Source organism: Anopheles marshallii, chromosome 2, assembly GCF_943734725.1.
Source record: "Anopheles marshallii chromosome 2, idAnoMarsDA_429_01, whole genome shotgun sequence".
Lineage (NCBI taxonomy): Eukaryota > Metazoa > Arthropoda > Insecta > Diptera > Culicidae > Anopheles > Anopheles marshallii.
Genome location: NC_071326.1, coordinates 37,034,792 through 37,053,525, shown reverse-complemented (window position 1 = coordinate 37,053,525; position 18,734 = coordinate 37,034,792). Strand labels below are relative to the sequence as shown.

The window sequence follows — 18,734 nt, the reverse complement described above, 5'->3', positions numbered from 1 at the left end:
ATGCACGTATGTTTAATGCTTTTACCACCACTCTGCTGTATAATCCTCTAAGAAGCACGTACAACGCGAATGTAAAATGTAAATATATGTGTGTAAGGTATGTATGTTTAATTGCGCGAGTCCACCTGGTGACCCCTAGTGGATGGAATGACTTGCAACGGTACCGAACACTAAATGTTCACCGACCGACACGTTCTTGGCAGCAATCGCAATAGTCCACTACCCTAATGCGATGAGTACGGAGCGATGGACGGACGGAAAAGCGACCTGTCCATGGGCGGTAGCATACCATCTAGATGCGCTCTACTACGCTGGCTCTCTGGCCACAGTTACTAAACCACATCGATGTAGTAAAGCTGTTCCTGTTGTTCACGACGCATCTTTCGACAGGCACCAGCGACCACGAGCGCTTCCAGGGTGAATATCACTGCAAAGATGTAAAATGTACAGAATTATGAGCGAGATATTGACGAGTCAGGGTTAGAAGATGTTTATATCTTACGCGTAAAGACAATGATGATTTTAAGCTCAATGATGGTTTTGCCTACATTGTTCTCGTTGTACTCTGTCGCGCTGAGCACTATCCGGCGCACGATGGCCGATGCTTTCAGGGTGATTGTGCATGTTTGATAAATCTGTAGTAACTTTTCATTGCGCTTGAATAAGTGAGGAAATGGCCAATTGTTGTAGTGCTAGTGAGAAACATGTTTAGTTATTGTTTTCGTTAATATTACCTTTGTCACACCGATGATAAGCAGCAGTGATAGTAAATTGTACAGCACAAGCAACACAAAGATAGGCTCCACTGCAAATGAGACAGAAATAAAAAAAAACACACATGAAAAAAATGTCACCGATGAGTCATTGAGTTAACCACTTAAGCACAGCCTCCCGCACTCACCATCATTGCAGGCTAGCTCCTGTGCAACACTCGTCGAACGGGCACAATGCAGGAAGGCTCGGGCGATGTGAAACGAGATGAAGATTTCACCAAATGCGATGAAGTAACTCCACGAATAGTAATTGCACGCCGAGCAACGCATCCTTTTTTTTTTTATTTGGATGAATAATTGACAACTATCGCTATTTCAGTACTACCACTACCACGCAATAATATCCCCGTGCAATGCACAGGAATGCACCTGAACGATACTGCAACAGTGAACTGTTTCTTTCGCTAGTTTCACACCTCACAACGTGACATTGGTTTGAAGAATTGGCACATCTACAACTGACTACGTAACTACGGACATTCGGCACAGTATAAAATGGGTTACGAGTTGCGTATTTATTGTTTTGACTGGCCTCCCGAAAACCTGAATGTCCTGCTCGGGATGGACGCGTTGTGTATGGGTGTCGTGGAGGGTGCCGTTGCTCTGCGTTACGTTGACGTTTTACGGTCATGCGCAGTACCCTTTCGGAAATGGGATTTGACGATGTGTTTTGACATGGCGGAGACATATTTTTGAATTATTCGACTAATTTACGAACGTAACGAATTACGGTAATTTGTTGCTTTAAACTATTTCTTGTAGAAACAAATTGGTCAGTGATCCACAAAGCAAGTTCTAGGTACCTAGTTGAAGCTGTATAAATTTCCTGCAGGGTATAAACAGATATTTATGACTTTGCTTTATTTTTTCCTGTTCATGAGTAAAGATGATAATCTTACTTTTTCTCACTGTTTTCACTGTTGCTGGTGGCGATTTTGGATATAAATTGCCTCTGATTGGAATTTTTACATTAATATGGATGTTGGATCGTACGGCTGCCAACAAAAAGCGCAGCCGGTGACATCTTTAGAGGAACCTTTTTGCTAGCAACTGATCGTCGAGACGTGATTATATATACATTTTTTTCTACACAGCGTGAAAAAGGGTTCATAATACGACCTTTAAAAATAATAATATACTTACTTAATATATGACGCTACAACCGCTTCGAGGTCTTGGCCTGCTGCAGGAGTCCTGTAAACCGCTCACAGTCGAGCGCCTTCTTCTACCAATCCATTATCCCGGCCTTTCTGGCAGACGCATTAACGCCATCACTCCATCTCAGTTTGGGCCTACCTACGCCTCATCTGTCCATCTGGACGATGGGTCTTCCGGTGTCATTCCCATGACGTGATCTGTCCACCGGAGCCTGGCGAATCTAATCCGCTGTACGACAGTAAGTTCGCCATACAGCTCGTAGAGCTCGTCATTGTCAAATAATAATATAGTAAAGTAAATATTTAAATGCTTCTATAGAAAATAAATAATTTCATTAATTTTAAAACTAACAAACAAAAAAATTTATAAAGCAATAAACTTCTAACTGCTCGGCTAGTTTTATTGAATCCGACTATAATATTCTTCTTTTTGCCTGACTGGTTTTGTAAAGCCAAATTTACCCACCTCGTCAATTCATCAAACGCTAAATCTGGCCAGTAATTACTGGAACAAAAATTGTATCAAAATAGGAGCACATTGGAGCAACATAATTATTTTAATAAGGTCAAGTAAAACTGATCTCAGTAAACTCAGTGATTCATAGAATGTAGTGAAATAGTCGACAATGTGGAGAAATTATGCCATTTTGGTTAGCCATTGGACTTTCAAGTCAACCATTGTAACTGCTCTGAATTACGAGAGTCTGATTGTTACCATTTTAAAAACTCTGAAAAGTATGAGAGTGTTGTTCTTTTCCACATCCCACAGTGACTGATTCGTGACCGATCGGGTTGCAAATGGCCGTGTCAAAAGTATATCATAATTATTTTATGAGCACAACACACACATTCCACCCTGCACAGGTTTGGTGTGCGATGGCAGATTCGGGCATTAATCGCCCTCGCCAAAAGCCCGTTCCTGCCGCGGCGTTGATTGATTACTGCCGCACGCGTTTAGATTATAAACTCACGACCCCACGAGCACCGAAAGGTTGCAAGCGGAAAGGCAGCGAAAGCAAAACTAGTGTTTAAAGGTTGGAAAACAGCCACCCCAATAACACACCCATACCGGTAACCGGTCAATAATCTGGTAAAAGTGAATAGTAATGGAGCTTATCGTAATTAATCTACACGGCAGTGGAACTTACGGCCCATTCCTGCCCAGTGTCCTAGACAACCTGTACGGGAGGGATTTAGCATGAGCGAGAGCCAGTACCCGAAGTGCCCGGACAAGGTTTTGGGGATTTTTGCTTTGGATTGTTGATGTTTTTTTTTTTTTGCAAACGTTCAAAAATGATAGATCACGGTTCTGCGAATTGGGAACTGTAAACGTGTTTAAACATAAGCGAGGTCGACATAATTATTTCGATGCAAAACATGTGCTCTACTGGGTACCGAAATAACAAGTTTAAGAACACAAATAAAATTGAAGCATTTCAAATCAATATCAAACAATAGTATTTTTTTTCGGAAAGCGAGCCTTCTTCCTAATTGCTAGTTGTTGTTTTAAGTTGTTTTAACATAAAGGTCTAGCATAATGCCCAAGATGCGACGCAGCCACCAATTCGATTCCAATCACAAGATAACGAATGCAAAAAAAAAAACACCGCACACCGATGGTGCTGGAAACAATTCAGCAATTGCTGTACTGCGACCGCGTGCACAATCGTCACAGGAGGTGTGCTCACGAATATGAAATTGTATCACGATTTACTCTCAATATTGAAACAACGTTTAAATTACTATAATTTATCGCCTTGGAGCGTCTACCGTCAAAGAAAGAAGAAAAAAAATACGACAAAGCACACACACACACACACCCACACAATCGAGGAATAAATGCCGCCATAAATGTGGACGCGATCGGCAATACCGGTGGGGTGGCGCTACGGCCTCTTGCCAAGCGGTGTTTTATTTGATTTATTAATCTCAACGCTCGCCGGTGGTTGTTGGTGGTTCGGTAGACCGGCGAATCGTATGCGCTACTGTCAGCACAGTGCGCGTCTGTCACCGAACATGGGGTCAAGCACGGGTACGGCTGTATGCTCCGCCAGCATAAAATGCCGCCCAAAACTGATCGGGGCGCCAATAATGGCCCCTTTTAAAGGTTATTTCTGCTGTTAATCATCAGTTCGGCGAAATGAAGTGGTTCAAACTGGTGTGGCGCAGGCACGTGAACTCCTGCCATGACCCGTCGGGTGATGTTGGTTGCACATTTTTTGCACGACGTTAATGCGCTCAAATTTCATGGTAAATGCCATCCATGGGATATGGGCAACATGCACCAAATCAACTCCAAATGGGGTCATAGTTTGAAATTACCATTTCGCTTCCTTTTAGAACAATTGATCTTCACTCGCAGTGGTTGCCCAGTAAATAATGTTGTAATCAACTTTTATTTTTTAATAATTCGAAACTATAGATTATGGAAATGCCCTAATTTCCTATCAACATATCTTGTTAATTTCCATAAAGTCACAACACAAAAAACCAGAATAATTGCTCCGAAACGTGTACAAGTGCCTGTGGACCTCACATAATGCAATGGAGGCAGCTTCACACACACATCATCTTGCTAATGGCAAAGATTTATAAATTTGATTTCATTCATCTCGATCGGAGACACCGTGGCAGTATGCATTGGTTGTGTCAATCGCTTCATTCAATGCTCGAGTTCCCTGTTCACCCAACCAACTGTAGCTGTGCAGTAACGGGACGAACTGGAAGTAGGGAACCCTGCACTGCTGCCAGCACAGCACAACGAATCGAAACAAGACATCCGAAGCCACACACGGTGCCACAAGATTGAACGCATAAATCTGACACTAAATATCGATAAATTCGACTCACTGCGGGCAGCCAGCATTCGTCGGTCGGTGTCGGTGTTTCTGCCCGACCATGACTGCGTCCCTCCACATCTGCATCTTCCTCCATTCTTGTACGGCCCACGTCTTGCGCGGCCAAAGATTCATTCACAGACCGGAAGTAGAAATTCCGACAGCATCACGATCATTCGCCTACGATCTAGCTGTGCGTGAGAAACGAACCACCCGAACCCGAAGGCTAGCTCACATTCGCTGTACACTGTTGATTAAATGATTCGCTTCGTGATTGATTGAAGAACATACGAACACGAATGGATGGTTAAGAGATAAACTGTTGAACGATATAAACCGTTTCATTTCGAAACGGTGATAAGGAACGTGCGTGAAATGTTGAATAGCATAAACCTTAGGAACCTGAAGTCAACTCACCGTACCAAACACAAGATTGCATACATTGCAGGCGCTTTTGCGCCCAAGCAGCAGCGCGAGCTAACGTTCGCTCTGGTATCTGTCCAGATCTCGTACTCTTGTACCGGAAATATCTTCCAGCGTTGATAAAGTGCGCCGTTCTTCCTATCTCATGCCGATCTGTTTCTCATTCATCCTCTGCACACATGTGTACGTATTCATGAAATCGTATCATACTTTCGCTCAACGGGTTGATTTACTACGGCGGGTGACCGCTACGTTCGCCTGAGACGGTTCGCCGTAGACGCGTCGGTTCTCCTGAACCGATCGCGGATACTGCGACTTTAAGATCACTCTCCCGAAATGCACGTCGGTGTACCAATCTTCTTCAATTAAGGTTTTAAGTATATTGTGTCCCCACCGGTCACAATGCCCGGCCGTCGATGCATTCCGTAACGCGGTGGCATACGATCGGTACGGAAGCAACGGCGTGGCCTGCGTTACGGACGCGCATGATTTGTTAAGCGCGGCTAGAAATTCCTGCTCACCCAATACGGTTTGCTTATCCCGAGCTGAGAACCATCATCAGTACATATTACGTCGTTTTGGACAACGGTAACGCATGCGAGCGCGTCATGTTTCGGTACTGGTAAGTTATTGAAAGCAAGTGATGAAGTGCGATTCCTGCGTTCCGTAACGAACCTACTTGCTGCTTATTGCAGGGTATTGGCGATAGTTTGGGCGGTGCTATCGGTAGCATTTGCCGAGGATAATGATTTTGTGGACGTGTGCTTCGAGCACGAAGGCGAAAAGCCTGCGCACTGCGAGTTTATCGACTTTGACGATGTGTTCGAAACGTCCAACACCGACATTAAATTCAACTGGAGCTTCATTACGAAGATGAGTATCAGCAACAAGAAGATAATCGGTGTGCCGACGAAAATGTTCGCCTCGCTGCCAAATCTCGAGAGCTTCATCGTGCTGAACAGCCTGTTCTACCGTGAGATCGATCCGAACAGCTTCGTCGACTGTAACAAGCTGAGCCATATTGAAATTACCGGAACGAACATCACGCTGCTGGATTCGCACATGTTTCCCAAAACACCCAAGCTCCAGTACCTGCTGTTTCACCACAATCGTATCGCCGAGATAAAGCATGATGCGTTCGAGTTTCTCGGGGAGCTAGAGGAACTGAATCTGTCCTACAACAATCTAACCAGGCTGCCGAGCGGCGTGTTCCACAAGCTCCGGAAGCTCAAGACGCTCGATCTCAACCACAACCGGTTGCTGCTGCTCAGCTTCGACAGTTGGTTCCCGCCGGACGGTGCCGTTGCGCTGACGTACCTTGATGCGTCCTACAACCAGCTGGTCGACATGTCCTGGACGGAGATTAGCGTGCGGAAGGTGAACCTGAAGTACAACAACTTAACCACCGTGCACGTGAACGGGAACTGTAGCGAATTCCACGCATCCCACAATGCCATCGACACCGTCACCATCGGCCGCAACTGTAGTCTGGAGAAGCTTTATCTAGCCCACAACCGTGTGCAGGGATTCGACTTTCTGATTCGGTGTGCCGACACCCTGCGCTCGCTGGACGTTTCGTACAATCTGCAGCAGAAAGGTGTCGATTTCCTGCACCTCAAGCAGATCACTGCACTGAACATCGAGTGTACCAACATTAGCCTCAACTTTAAGACGCTGCACGATTTGCGGAAGTTGCGCTTCTTGGACATTTCGTACAACAATCTGAAGAGGATCGATCTGGAAAACTTAACGTCACAGCGGCTACTGGAGCGGCTAATGGTAAGCGGCAACCCGATCGCTAACATCTCGATCGGTTCAATCAAGCGCAACTTTCCGAACCTGAAATCGCTCGGCATCTACGACCTGCCGTGGAACTCTACCTCGCTCTCGATCGCGATCGACGACCTGAAGAAGCATGACATCCAACCGTACATACGCAGCGACTATCTGTTTGATGAGTCAAAGTGCCCGCTAAAGGTAACGCCATCGTTCGGCAACGACACCGACCACGAGCTGGGTGATGACGATCGGTCTAGGGATGGGCATGGCCACGGTGGTGATAAGACGGCCGAGTATGTCGTCATTGCCCTGCTGCTGTGCATGGTCTGCGGTCTGCTGGGCAAAGTGTTCGTCGATAGCCGATACTTTCCCGTTTTTAAGGAACGCATCCAACGAAGATCGTCTGTTTCGCACGAGAGTTTAGTGTCGTGTGATTTGAACGGCTAGTAGATTCCCTCGCTTGCGGAGTGATTATTCTATTCCGATAGCATACATACATGTCCGTTTTGCCGCATAGACGCGATAGTGATGAAAGCAATGGTTAAAGGTGCGCAGTGTTGTTAGTTAGTAGAAGCGAAGTTATAACTGTTCGCAAGGATTTAGGAATCACTTTCTGGATGATAACAGTAAGACAAACAATTTACATATTCTACGTGCTTCATACCGAACCACGTTATCAGTGTCAGGTCTAAGTGGCAACAATTGGTGAGTTGCTGCTATGCTTTGTTGTTGTAGGAACACGGCGTCCGTGAGTCATGGGAAAGTTTTGAAAGCATGGCCGCTTCAGTAATTGTATAATCAATAGACCAACCACACCACACAGACATGCGTAAGTAATACATGTTGTACTCGTCTAAATTATAAATACGCTTGCTGATAGACTATTTGATAGGAAGAGGAACATAAACGAAAACAGTTTGCAAAAAATGTGGTGATTCCCATGGCATGTGTTTATCGATGCTAATTTACGAAACGACCTTTTGATAGGCTATGTGTATTTACATGAACTTTAACCATCCTGCGAAAAGTCCCCTTTGACAAATAGAGCACACGAACAACACAGGATCAAGGAAGAAATAAACTACATCTTCGATTTAAGCAAAAAAAACCCCAGCTTTCATGTCGATCAACATAAACAATATCAAAATACCGAACCGTTTGTGAATTATTCGCCATAGGCACAGGATGCTGCGAGCATCACAAACACGACGATAGAGCGGTGCCAGCGAACGGGCTAAAGCCGATCCGGCGGAACGAAAACGATTTCTTATCAGAAAACGCAAACGCAGTGGAACGAAGACAGAATTGACAATCGATGCTGCCATGTACGTTCTGCTGAGAAATCGTTTACGTCCTGGTGATAACGACCGCACACAAACCAAATGCCCCCCTTTTTGTTGACGCGATTCAATGTCGATCCGTGCCCGGAGATCTTCGTCAGTCAATCGCGAACAGTAATCCGGTGTGGTTCATTAGGCGGTTTTGAATGATGAAGTTCAGCTTCGCAGGGTAAGTGTCCATACGAGCCATCGTACAAATGCAGCGCACTTACTGTGCTTGAACGTGATCTTGTATTTTTTTTTCTCTCTTTTCTTACTTTCCTGTGCATCAGCCTACTCGTGGGCATGGCCCTGAATGCTCTCGTTTCATACGAGACGACGGATGCAGTGCTGTGCATATGCCATCCAAGTAGCTGCGTTTTAATCAACGCGAACAATTCCGTAATGAGCACGCCCGAGAAGTACTGCATCGCGAACATCACGAACATCAAAGATATGCTGATGTTGCGCTACAATGAAACGACGCTTCCGGTCGATATTCTCGGATCGTACACCAATCTGAGCTCGATCGAGATTTTTCAAGGATCGCTTCAGCACATCAAACCGGGAGCATTCGAGAAGCTGCCGACGTTGATCAAGCTGGACATCCGTGGCAACGATATCAGAACGCTCGAGGACTACACCTTCCGCGGCATGTACGCGTTAGAGATACTTGATCTGATTTCGAACAATTTGTCAAGCATCGCACCGAACACCTTCGACGGTCTGAAGAGTCTTGTCCGTGTGGCACTGTCGGGCAATCGCATCACTCAGCTGCCAGCGAAGCTGTTTAGCTCTTCACCGATGTTGCGAACGATCGCGCTGAACAACAACTTACTCGCAGAGCTCCCGGTCGGGGTTTTCGACAACATAGAGCAACTCATCCGGCTCGATCTATCGCACAATCGGTTGAAAACGTTTTATTTTCCTGACTTAAAGGTGCTGTTGCTGTTCCTGCGCAACAACACGCTGACGAGCCTGTATATCGATGATCATGTGAAGTTTGTGCAGGCGAATCAGAACCGCATTGAAGCGATAATGGGTACCGGGCGCAATATTACCGATCTGGTACTCACCGATAACGCTATCACGGATGTACGGCCAATTACGCGCATGACCAACCTGACCAAGCTAAGCCTCAGCAACAACCCTCTGCGACCGGACAGTGTCTTTGGCTCTTTGGAAAAACTGCAAGAAATGCTGCTGAGCAACACAAGCATCCAAATAGGCGAAAGCACGTTCGCCAATCTCACCGCGATGTCGCTGCTAGATCTGTCCTTCAACAATCTGACGGAGCTCGATTTCCGAATGTTCTCCTCCATGAGCGAGCTCGAGTCACTGATTGTGGCGTACAATCGCATAAAGGTGATCAACTTTATCGAACTGCGTGAATACCTACCCGTACTGCGCGTGCTGGAAATCTGCGGCAATGGCTGGAACTCGACGTACATGCAGCGCGTATTGTACCAAATGCATCGCTACAAGCTGCAGGCAGACATGCAAGGACTTTCGCACTCCTTCATCTTCTCCTCCCTTTTCGTCGAATTGTGTTCCGCGAATTCGGAAACATCCACCAAAGCGTCGCCGGAGTACAGTGACTACTCCTCGGAAAACGTTAGTGATATACTCGATCAGGAAATTGCGGAATTTTATCCTACAACCTCCCAGAGCCCCGTTACAACGGCGAAGGAAACGGAGAAACCAATCCAAATGTCTACGACGTTCAAAACAACCACCGCGTCTATGGAGAATTCCGTTGCAGAACCAACGGTTGCCGTTAGAATGAACACTGTTGGCAGTATGTCATCCGCGGCTGACGTTACTCCCGCCGACCAGCAGCCAGTGGTGGGATCATCGCCACTATACATCACATTCCAGGTGTTAGTGTATACCTTCTCCGTGTTCGGTGTAGTGTGCCTGGTAGTGCTCGGGTACTATGTGCGTCAACGACGGTTCGATGTACGTCGACTTACGCCCGTCGAAACGACCGATTCTGTGCGACTAATGTAAAAGCGTGTGCTTGGTGTGGATGGTGTGGAGAGAGTTTACGTATGCGATCGTTCAGAGCAGTAAAATTCGCCTTCAGTTTCTGTTTTGTTTTGATGCGTCTGCATCTCTGCGCGATAAGCTTCCGACAAATTAATACGGCTTCATTCGCATAGAACACGGGCAATTCGTTACGGATCATAAGAGACGAATGCAAGATTTCAATGTTTGGTTCCTCCGATCACCGTAACGGATCATGTAAAAGCTTGTTTCCCGATGGATGTATGCTTGATTCCTTATTAATTAATGATCTATCTCTCCGGCGCAATACGGTACTTCAATTCGAAACAACTTGGAAAACTACTACGCTCGTTAATTCTCATCGGTACATTTTTTAATGATTGTTAACATATCAATAAAGCTACGGTATATGATGATTTCCTTGATAAAAGTGTGTTCTTTAATTACAAATATCATAAAAGGAATCTTTTTAAAAGTATTGGTAGTAGTGGATGTGAAAGGTTTGTTTATTCAGTAGGGTACAAATGAAAATAAGATCGTAGACAATTATTTCAATAGATTAATTTTAGACAGTCTATTATTTCAACGTTTAATAATACGTTGTATTTTAATTTATAATTGCATAACTCCAACCAAGAACTTTTCGGTAAGTTACCCAATAAAACAGGCAAGTTATAGTGCTCTAATCGGAATGGGTTTTGTATTTCATTTCTGTATCATTCCAAGTTCAAACGTTGTAGGCACAAAAACAGGCCACCGCCCAAACGGATGTACTACTACGGAAGCTGCGTACCAATGCACAACCAATTACGCTGGTGTGCTCTATTCAGCGGCATTCACCGTAATTGTTTTTCCCTTCGGATCATCGAAACGATCCATCGTGCGGATATCCATCATCCAGGTGATACCGTAGGAGCCGATAATGATGAAAATAAGAATTAGGAACAGTCCGGACAGGATGCCACCGCTGGTAAAACCAACGCAGTACCATGCGTCACCGAACCGGTTGGTTGGCACGGCTTCACCCTCCGCATTCGGCCAGAATGGTTGCAGCTGGACTTCCTGGAAGACAATTTTCTTCTGCAAATCGAGCGAATAGTATTCCCACTCATTGCAGCTGTACGAGAAGTGTTGGTTAACGTGGACCCGGTGGCGCAGGTAGTACTCCTGATTTTCGAACCACACGCCCGTGATTTCCCACGAACCTTGGGTCAACAGGAAGAACAGATCCACCTGTGCACCTGCTCCGGTCAGACGAATTTGTATTGCATCGGTGGTGGTGTTTTCAATTTTAGCAGCTTGAACCAGTTTAGCAGACGTCAGCTCTTCAGCATCGGCTTGACCAAACTTGAACTCTTCGTACACCATCAGGAATCCATCAGCCGTCAATACCTCCTTTGCTGGTGCTGGTTCCGGTTCGGTTTGGCGAGTCTTACGCACCAAGCTGGAGTAGCTGAACGATGGTGTTTTAGCGGTGTAGATGGCCACAATGTTGGGGTGAGCGTTGTGTAGACGCGTGTACAGTGCATCGATGATGGCATCATGTGACGCAAAATCACCACCTGACAGATTTACCACCACAATTCCACCCGCCTGAGGTACGATGCGTTCGCTGAGCGATCCATCGGAGAGCAGCTGAACACTCTGGGCGTTTGAACCCTCCAGCACACTGAGTGGTTCCTCAACACTCGGAAGATACGACTTACGTTCCAACTTCTGCAGATTCTTGAAGCAAGTTTGCGTCTTCAGCTTGCACTGGCTGAGATCTTCCGCCGAAAGCCGTTCTTCCGCAAACACGACCGTGAAAGTTTGTTCATCTATTTGAGCCTCCACCAATGCTGCGAACTCCGAGCTTGAATAGCGGCTGAGGGCCGGAACATACGTAACACTGGAATCACGAAGTAAAATCAAAGTTAACAATGAAATCCATCGAATGTTGTTGGCACAACCTAATGGCCAAAATACTTACGATGGTTTGCCCCAGACAAAGACGGGAACATTGGAAGAAGCACGAGCACTGCCGAAAACGGCAAATGCTAGAAACAGTGCCACAGAAACCCCTAACTTGGCCATCTTATCCGAACAAAGCGACGGGTGTTTTGGAAGACGGATAATGCTCGGAATGATCAAGGAATGAAATTATCTTCTTTCGCTGCTTCTATCACCTGACTGTTTACGAAAATTGATCTCGTGACACATATTAATGTTAAGGTGCGTCTAAACGGTATTCAACATATGATTCAGATCACCGTTCAGTTTGATCTGCAACGACTGTTGTAAATCTTACATTTCGTCTAAAATCTAAATATGATTCGGATAAATCCTATTTTTTAAACGATACGAAGATAGAACATATAAATTTAAGCAAACACAAAATACACAATAAAAAGCTACCATAAATGCTTTCGTGTACTCGTAGCTTGATATTGGTACTCGCTGCTGTCAAATAATCCATTTGAAACACTACTGTCAAATGAAATGTGTCAAATTTGTATTGAAATATTTCACTGAATTATTTCACACGAAATTATGGATTTCGGTTGGAAAAATAATTTACCATTTACAATATTTTAAAAATTCCTCAATACCATGTAAAGCAATCATTTCAAACTTAATTCGGCTTTTGGCATTTTTCAGGAGTACTTTACTGTACAAACACAATTTATAAAATGAAATCTTAATGAAATGAGCGTTGTGTAGCCGCGTGTACATTGCATCGATGACGGCCTCATGTCATAGAATCTGAATGAAATGGAAAGGAAAAATCTCCAAACTAATGTGACTTGTACCATAAATTAAGTCAACACCGGCAATAAGCAATACAGTCTGGCCGTAATGCAAAAACAATACATTTTCACGAAATTAATGTTAATGTTGCCTAAGTAAATGAACACATTGTAAACAATTGTTATAATTTTGGGTTCGGAAAGTTAGCAAATAGTCAGATAAAGGCAAATGCGTTTACGATTTCACGCACTTACGATCAAAATATGCAGCACTGTGTACGCTAACTTGGCAAGGCAAACACAAGATTCTGGGCTAAACCATTACGTCAGAGACCAGTTGCATATCGCATGTTTCGCATGATTAAAATTGACAAATTCTGGCTTTTGCTCTAGCTGAAGCTTCGTGCAGATTATTCTCTCATCTACGCAAACATTACTGGACATTCTGGAGATTTGGCTTACTTTTCAACAAATAATTTCAATAATTTTACTGTCCGGCGACCGTGATTGAATGTCGGTCAATCCCGGTAGGAACTTTTGCAGAGTTTCGAAGCTCTGTAGAATGCTGTTAGCTGCAATGCTAGAAGCTGTCAAAAGACACCAAGTTGATGATCAGGCGCCTAGTTGATCTAAGAGATAGAACTGCGTGCTGCATCTGCCTTATACTCCTTATACCTTGTACAGAATAGAGGTTCATTGAATATCAAGATTAAATAGTATCAATTAGTGTTAGTAAAACACTGCACACTATTTACCAAACTAACCGTGTGCTTAAAACACAAACAACGCTAAACACAAACTCTTGTACTTCATGGTTTTCACTGTAGTTTCAGGAAGATCTTTCTAACTCGAACTGGTGTAAATCTTTACAGTTTAGGTGGCTTTTATACTCCCCTTCCTAAGTTGATTCAAGTGTCATAGTCTGTACAGGTTAGCTATTAAAAACGTAGAATCGCTTTTCGACGCATCGTAATTTGCGAGTGAAGTTTAACTGTATTTCCACAGAATGAAGGCAGATTTGAACGCTGTTATTATTGTTTTATTTGCAGCCATGGCTCTACTCACCATAAATGCGCTGCGGAACAGTGTCCAGAACACCGAAGTAACATTCATCTTAGCGTGGCAGCAGTGCATAGATAACGAAGAAAATCTAGCCTCGATCGTGACGGCTCGTCAGAACGCTGTGTTGTTGAATACGATCAAGAAATCTGGTGTAAATGATAACTGCGGGCACTCCGGTTCAGACCTGAGATTGGAGGGATCGTGGATATGGCTATCGAGAAACACAAAAGCACGGCACGTCCTTACGGATTTATCAACTATGCTAATGGAGATCCAAGCAATGCCGCTGGTGAGCAAGACGAATTAATGCCTGGTCTTGTGTCCACGCGACTTCCGAGCGCCAGCTGATGATCGAGGAATGTCACCACGCAATTTGGTACCGTGGGAAAGATAATCAACGGGAGCAACTTCTAGATGTCGTAGATGTGCAGTCTTGTCTCGTCGAGCAGCCACAACGGATCAACTGACCTAGAAAACTAACAATACATAATGTTACATGATTTAATTAATAAAAATTGACTTCATTAATAAAAGAGTAAAAGAAACATAAGTATACGTCTGTATACATAAGTAACATAGGCAAAAGTAAACGGTCAAAAACAATATCAAATTCAATCGCATCACTTTCCCTAAATGTTGCCTTATCTGAGGTGGATTGCACTGGGGTTCTAAAAGCATATTTACGTCCAAGAAAATGAAAGCATTCACGGCAAGCACATAAGAAACGTTGTACCGCCAAAACTGATGCAGCATTATCAGCCTGTTAACCCCGATTGATCTGATTCCATTCTGCTCAAAGCGCTTTCAGCGCGATGCCGCAATAGCTCGTGGGACTTTGCTTTACTAAGAAATCGTTAAATATCGCGCTGTACCTTGAGCTATGTTTTGGCCATTCATAATCATTTAGATGCAGATTGGCTGTTCGCTACAGATTTCATAAAGATAATCACATTTTTAAGCAGCACTTCACCGACGCGAAGGAAGAAACAAATCAGCAAGCCAAAACAAAACAAAAAAAAAACTCTCGAAATCTCCCCAATTATTCCGGAATGAAGTGAAACATCGCCCCGAATGTCTCATGCCATGCGACAGTCTTGATTGTAATTCATTGACTGTCGAGTGGTTACTTGCAAAAGGACGTATATTAATAATCCTAATGGGCTTTTAAGCAACACAAGGATAGCGTTTACCTTATTAACAATTCGTTCGCGGTTTGCTCGACAGAAGGATATAATAGATGCGGTTAAACACCGAGATGCGGTTTTTATTTTTCTAACGACTGCTGACTTTGAAGGTAAATGACCGACTGCCGAATGCTCTTGTGAGGTGGACAAAATGTGATACTGTAATCGGCGGAACAATGGAACAATGATTTGTGAACCGTATTTAAATCATACCATACATCAGTGAGGTTGAAAAATTGTACCCTACTTTATTTCACTAAGCGTGACGCGCGAGCAGGAACAAATCGCATTTGTTTATTAAAGGCACAAAGTGAATTAAAGACAGTTTAGGGCAGAGGCAATATAGTTGTTGTCAATAAATGTAAGCAAACCGACGAGCTGCAGAAGAAGAGATGAAAAGCAAGCAGCAAAAAGCAAATCTTTTCATGCGCAGGTTACTGAAGTGCTCTTATATTTTCTATGTAAAATAGAGAACAACATTCTACAGCAAGTACGCAGACCGATGAAAACTTAAGCTTCAAGCTTTGAAAGTTGACGTTCATATTGTAACATTGGGGAAGTGACTCTTAGTCCCGTCGTAAAAAAACTAACTAACTTATCAACGGTAACCAATGAATCTGTACATGCAATAAATGGCTTATGATGCAACGAATTTTTCATGTGTTTACCACTTGAGCTTAGTGCATTGTTTTTTTTTTGTTATGAAACGATGAATCTTTAATTCAAAAGATTGGTTTCATTGGATTCTCCTAAAATAAAACTTTTGTATTCATAATACACATCTTTACCTTTCCCTTACCTGGCCTATCTACACAAGTGCTATTTTATATGCTTTCTTGCGTGAGAGCAGTATCAGTGGAAACCATCTGAGATGGTACCGAGATTCGAGCACTTAGTACCGTGCACGAGACCGTGCCCAATCCTTAAAGCAGCTTATTGCATGCCATTCGGGCGGAAATGAAAGTTTAAATAAGCCAATCGGATGCAGCCACACCGTAGGATGACAGTTTTGGGTGCTTTCGTCTCTTCTTCCGATATACGTGTGTTGTTGTTTTGTGTTGCTTCATTTTCAATGCCACTTGCTCTCGATAACCTAGTTGTGGGAGTTTTATTTCCATTCTTGGCTTTTCAATTGAATTTTACACTTCATCCTTAGTTTGACTGCGCTGCTGAATGTTTCGCTTTCGCTGCAGTTTTGACGATTGCACCCGGATGCGCACGGATGCACCAACGAGGGAGTAAAAGAAACAACGAAAGTTTGTCGCGACTCGTTCATTCGTATAGAGCCATTGGTGGATTTAGATGCCGAAGCATTTATTTGGTTTCTAATTGTTCTACAATTTGATGTTGAAGTAACGATAAGATTCAACTCTAACTTGCACCACTGATAGAATTAGTGCCATGCTGCTAATCAAATCGAGGCTTAATTCTTAACTCTTTTCATGTCGATTATGTAGCTCATATGTCGCTTGACTGATTCCAATTTTCCTACCAAAAACAAAACAAAAACAATACCGGGAAGAACACCTAAGAATACGCTTGTGCTGCACACGACAAAGGAAGGCTAGTTGCTGTCCGAAACTCTGCTACTCAACGATAAACCCGTTGGCACGATCTATGTCATGGTGCACCGATGCCAAACCGACGGTAACACGGCCAGTCTGTGCGACTGATGAGCATAATAATAAATCTAATATAGCGCTTGTTAGCTGTGACGGTTCAATTTAGTTATCTTATCAGCGTTCAATTATTGGCGATGATATGTCAGTGAAAAACGGAACCACAAAGCACTTGGGTAGTGTTTCCGTTCGCTACGCTGCACATCTGCACATTAGTGGTACGCACCTTCGAGGTAGGAAGGTGTGCTTGGCGCAAGCACTAGGAGACATGCAGATATCTATCAGTTTACGGTTAGATAGCTCATTTAATCGAATTACCGCGTCCTACTTCCGGTGTGACAGAGTTTTGCTTATCTTGTGCATTCCATCGCTGATGCCGGTTGGGATACGGTGCACGGCAAGTTTGCAAACTTCTTATAGTGAATTCTGATTAAACATGTCAATAGATGAGTTTGATTGGTAGGTGGAGCTGTATTATATGGTTCATTTAATATCATAGCTGTTTTCTATACTTTTAAGTTTGGTTTGATTTGTAAAAAGTGGGAAGATACTGAGATGTTGCATGTTGTGACTGATCTGATTTGAATTTTCTAAATTCAAACTAATTTTGTCTTCTAATAGTTGTCTTCTACGAGCACGTGGTTAAAGATATTGCACGTCTGATTGGTAAATATATTGTATATCGGAGGTCAGTAGATAAGGAGGATGAATAGATGGTTGAATTTAAGCTGTCGTAGAAAGAGGACATGATATCCAAGTGACTTCTCTCCAAGTTAACACTACACATTTTACTATGGAAGGATTGCAGGAGATGAGTAAGACTACCTTTCCTATATAATGTATTTTTGGTAAATCAATTAATAACTAACAAGCTTTGGAAGATGAAATGTAACCTTTTTTTTTTGCCAAGATAGAAAACCTAAACACTATGGGCATATAATTAGAAATCTCATAGTTCCAACACCAGTTATATGAGAGATGTAGAATTCTGTCTATATATAAGCTATATATAAACAGAGTTCTGTTTATATGAGTAGTACACACCATACTACTGAATTACTGAATAGATGATCTTGCCTGCGGTAGTAAACTTGATCATAACCTTTTGTGTAGTATTTTTTAAAGAATAGCCATTCTGTACGACTATCTTCACAATTTTCAAATCAATCAAAGTGTTTCTTATTCTTAGTGTTTCGTAAGCGTAAAACTTGCTTGTCAATCTATGTTAGAAGAACCACTGTATGTTTTGTACTCTTAGAATGTCAGAACTCCGTAGTAGCAACTTTTAGCTTAACACAGTTTCTGAAAAACTGAAAAGGAAATTTTATGTTACAGACGTGTTTTACCGAACGAACCACATCGAAAAAAAATATCATGAACACTACTAAATACCCAGGCCAAGGTAAAAAATGCGAAGAACTACCAGAAACAGCAAATCGAAGGTCTAGTGAGATGAATATTTAAGAATTTTTTAATAAGAGTTACAATATAATTTCCTTTTTTTATGACATGCATCTTTACAGACCATCAATGGTGCTAAATCCGTTGCAAACGCCACAGTGCACGGATGCTTAATGCTATCATGCTCACCCCTTTAACACCACTGTTTGCTAAGAAGCTTACGATGGGCTATTGAATTTCCATCACATATGCTTGCGCTGATGGTGATCTCCGAACTCGGTTCGATCACGGTCAGACTGTAAAATTGTGTGAAAAGTGTGGAAAATTAGAAACCGCAAGCCACCATTCTAGTCCATAATCCCTTTTTGCACCGGACGTCCTGATTGGGACAAATTTATTCATCCGCCTTTTTCATGAAGCCATCCCTGGAGCGTCACTGTTTTACTG

The 18,734-nt window shown here is 43.3% G+C and overlaps 4 protein-coding genes across 4 annotated transcripts; 2 read left to right on the top strand and 2 right to left on the bottom strand.

Annotated features, from left to right (window-relative positions):
- Positions 1 to 332: 332 nt before the first annotated feature.
- LOC128708916 (uncharacterized) lies at positions 333 to 1,043 on the bottom strand. The gene is made up of 4 exons (XM_053803897.1): positions 902 to 1,043; positions 735 to 805; positions 503 to 656; positions 333 to 427 (listed from the first exon to the last, which is right to left on the bottom strand). The coding sequence occupies exons 1-4, from the start codon at positions 1,041 to 1,043 to the stop codon at positions 333 to 335; spliced, it is 462 nt and encodes a 153-aa protein (XP_053659872.1).
- Positions 1,044 to 5,798: 4,755 nt separating this feature from the next.
- Positions 5,799 to 7,416, top strand: LOC128708839 (chaoptin-like). Its single transcript, XM_053803819.1, has 2 exons — positions 5,799 to 5,812; positions 5,886 to 7,416. The coding sequence occupies exons 1-2, from the start codon at positions 5,799 to 5,801 to the stop codon at positions 7,414 to 7,416; spliced, it is 1,545 nt and encodes a 514-aa protein (XP_053659794.1).
- Positions 7,417 to 8,458: 1,042 nt separating this feature from the next.
- Positions 8,459 to 10,298, top strand: LOC128707338 (carboxypeptidase N subunit 2-like). The gene is made up of 2 exons (XM_053802289.1): positions 8,459 to 8,478; positions 8,582 to 10,298. The coding sequence occupies exons 1-2, from the start codon at positions 8,459 to 8,461 to the stop codon at positions 10,296 to 10,298; spliced, it is 1,737 nt and encodes a 578-aa protein (XP_053658264.1).
- An 819-nt stretch (positions 10,299 to 11,117) lies between these two features.
- Positions 11,118 to 12,368, bottom strand: LOC128707339 (V-type proton ATPase subunit S1). Its single transcript, XM_053802291.1, has 2 exons — positions 12,265 to 12,368; positions 11,118 to 12,183 (listed from the first exon to the last, which is right to left on the bottom strand). The coding sequence occupies exons 1-2, from the start codon at positions 12,366 to 12,368 to the stop codon at positions 11,118 to 11,120; spliced, it is 1,170 nt and encodes a 389-aa protein (XP_053658266.1).
- Between the last annotated feature and the right edge of the window lie 6,366 nt (positions 12,369 to 18,734).

Excerpts from the sequence above, each read along its gene's own strand:
- LOC128708916 (XM_053803897.1), bottom strand. The coding sequence starts at position 1,043 with ATGCGTTGCTCGGCGTGCAATTACTATTCGTGGAGTTACTTCATCGCA. Across the intron at positions 657-734 it reads TTATCATCGGTGTGACAAAG|CGCAATGAAAAGTTACTACA; the intron begins GTAATATTAACG and ends CACTTATTCAAG. Across the intron at positions 428-502 it reads AATCATCATTGTCTTTACGC|TGATATTCACCCTGGAAGCG; the intron begins GTAAGATATAAA and ends ACATCTTTGCAG.
- LOC128707338 (XM_053802289.1), top strand. The coding sequence starts at position 8,459 with ATGAAGTTCAGCTTCGCAGG. Across the intron at positions 8,479-8,581 it reads ATGAAGTTCAGCTTCGCAGG|CCTACTCGTGGGCATGGCCC; the intron begins GTAAGTGTCCAT and ends CCTGTGCATCAG.
- LOC128707339 (XM_053802291.1), bottom strand. The coding sequence starts at position 12,368 with ATGGCCAAGTTAGGGGTTTCTGTGGCACTGTTTCTAGCATTTGCCGTT. Across the intron at positions 12,184-12,264 it reads TTTGTCTGGGGCAAACCATC|TGTTACGTATGTTCCGGCCC; the intron begins GTAAGTATTTTG and ends TCGTGATTCCAG.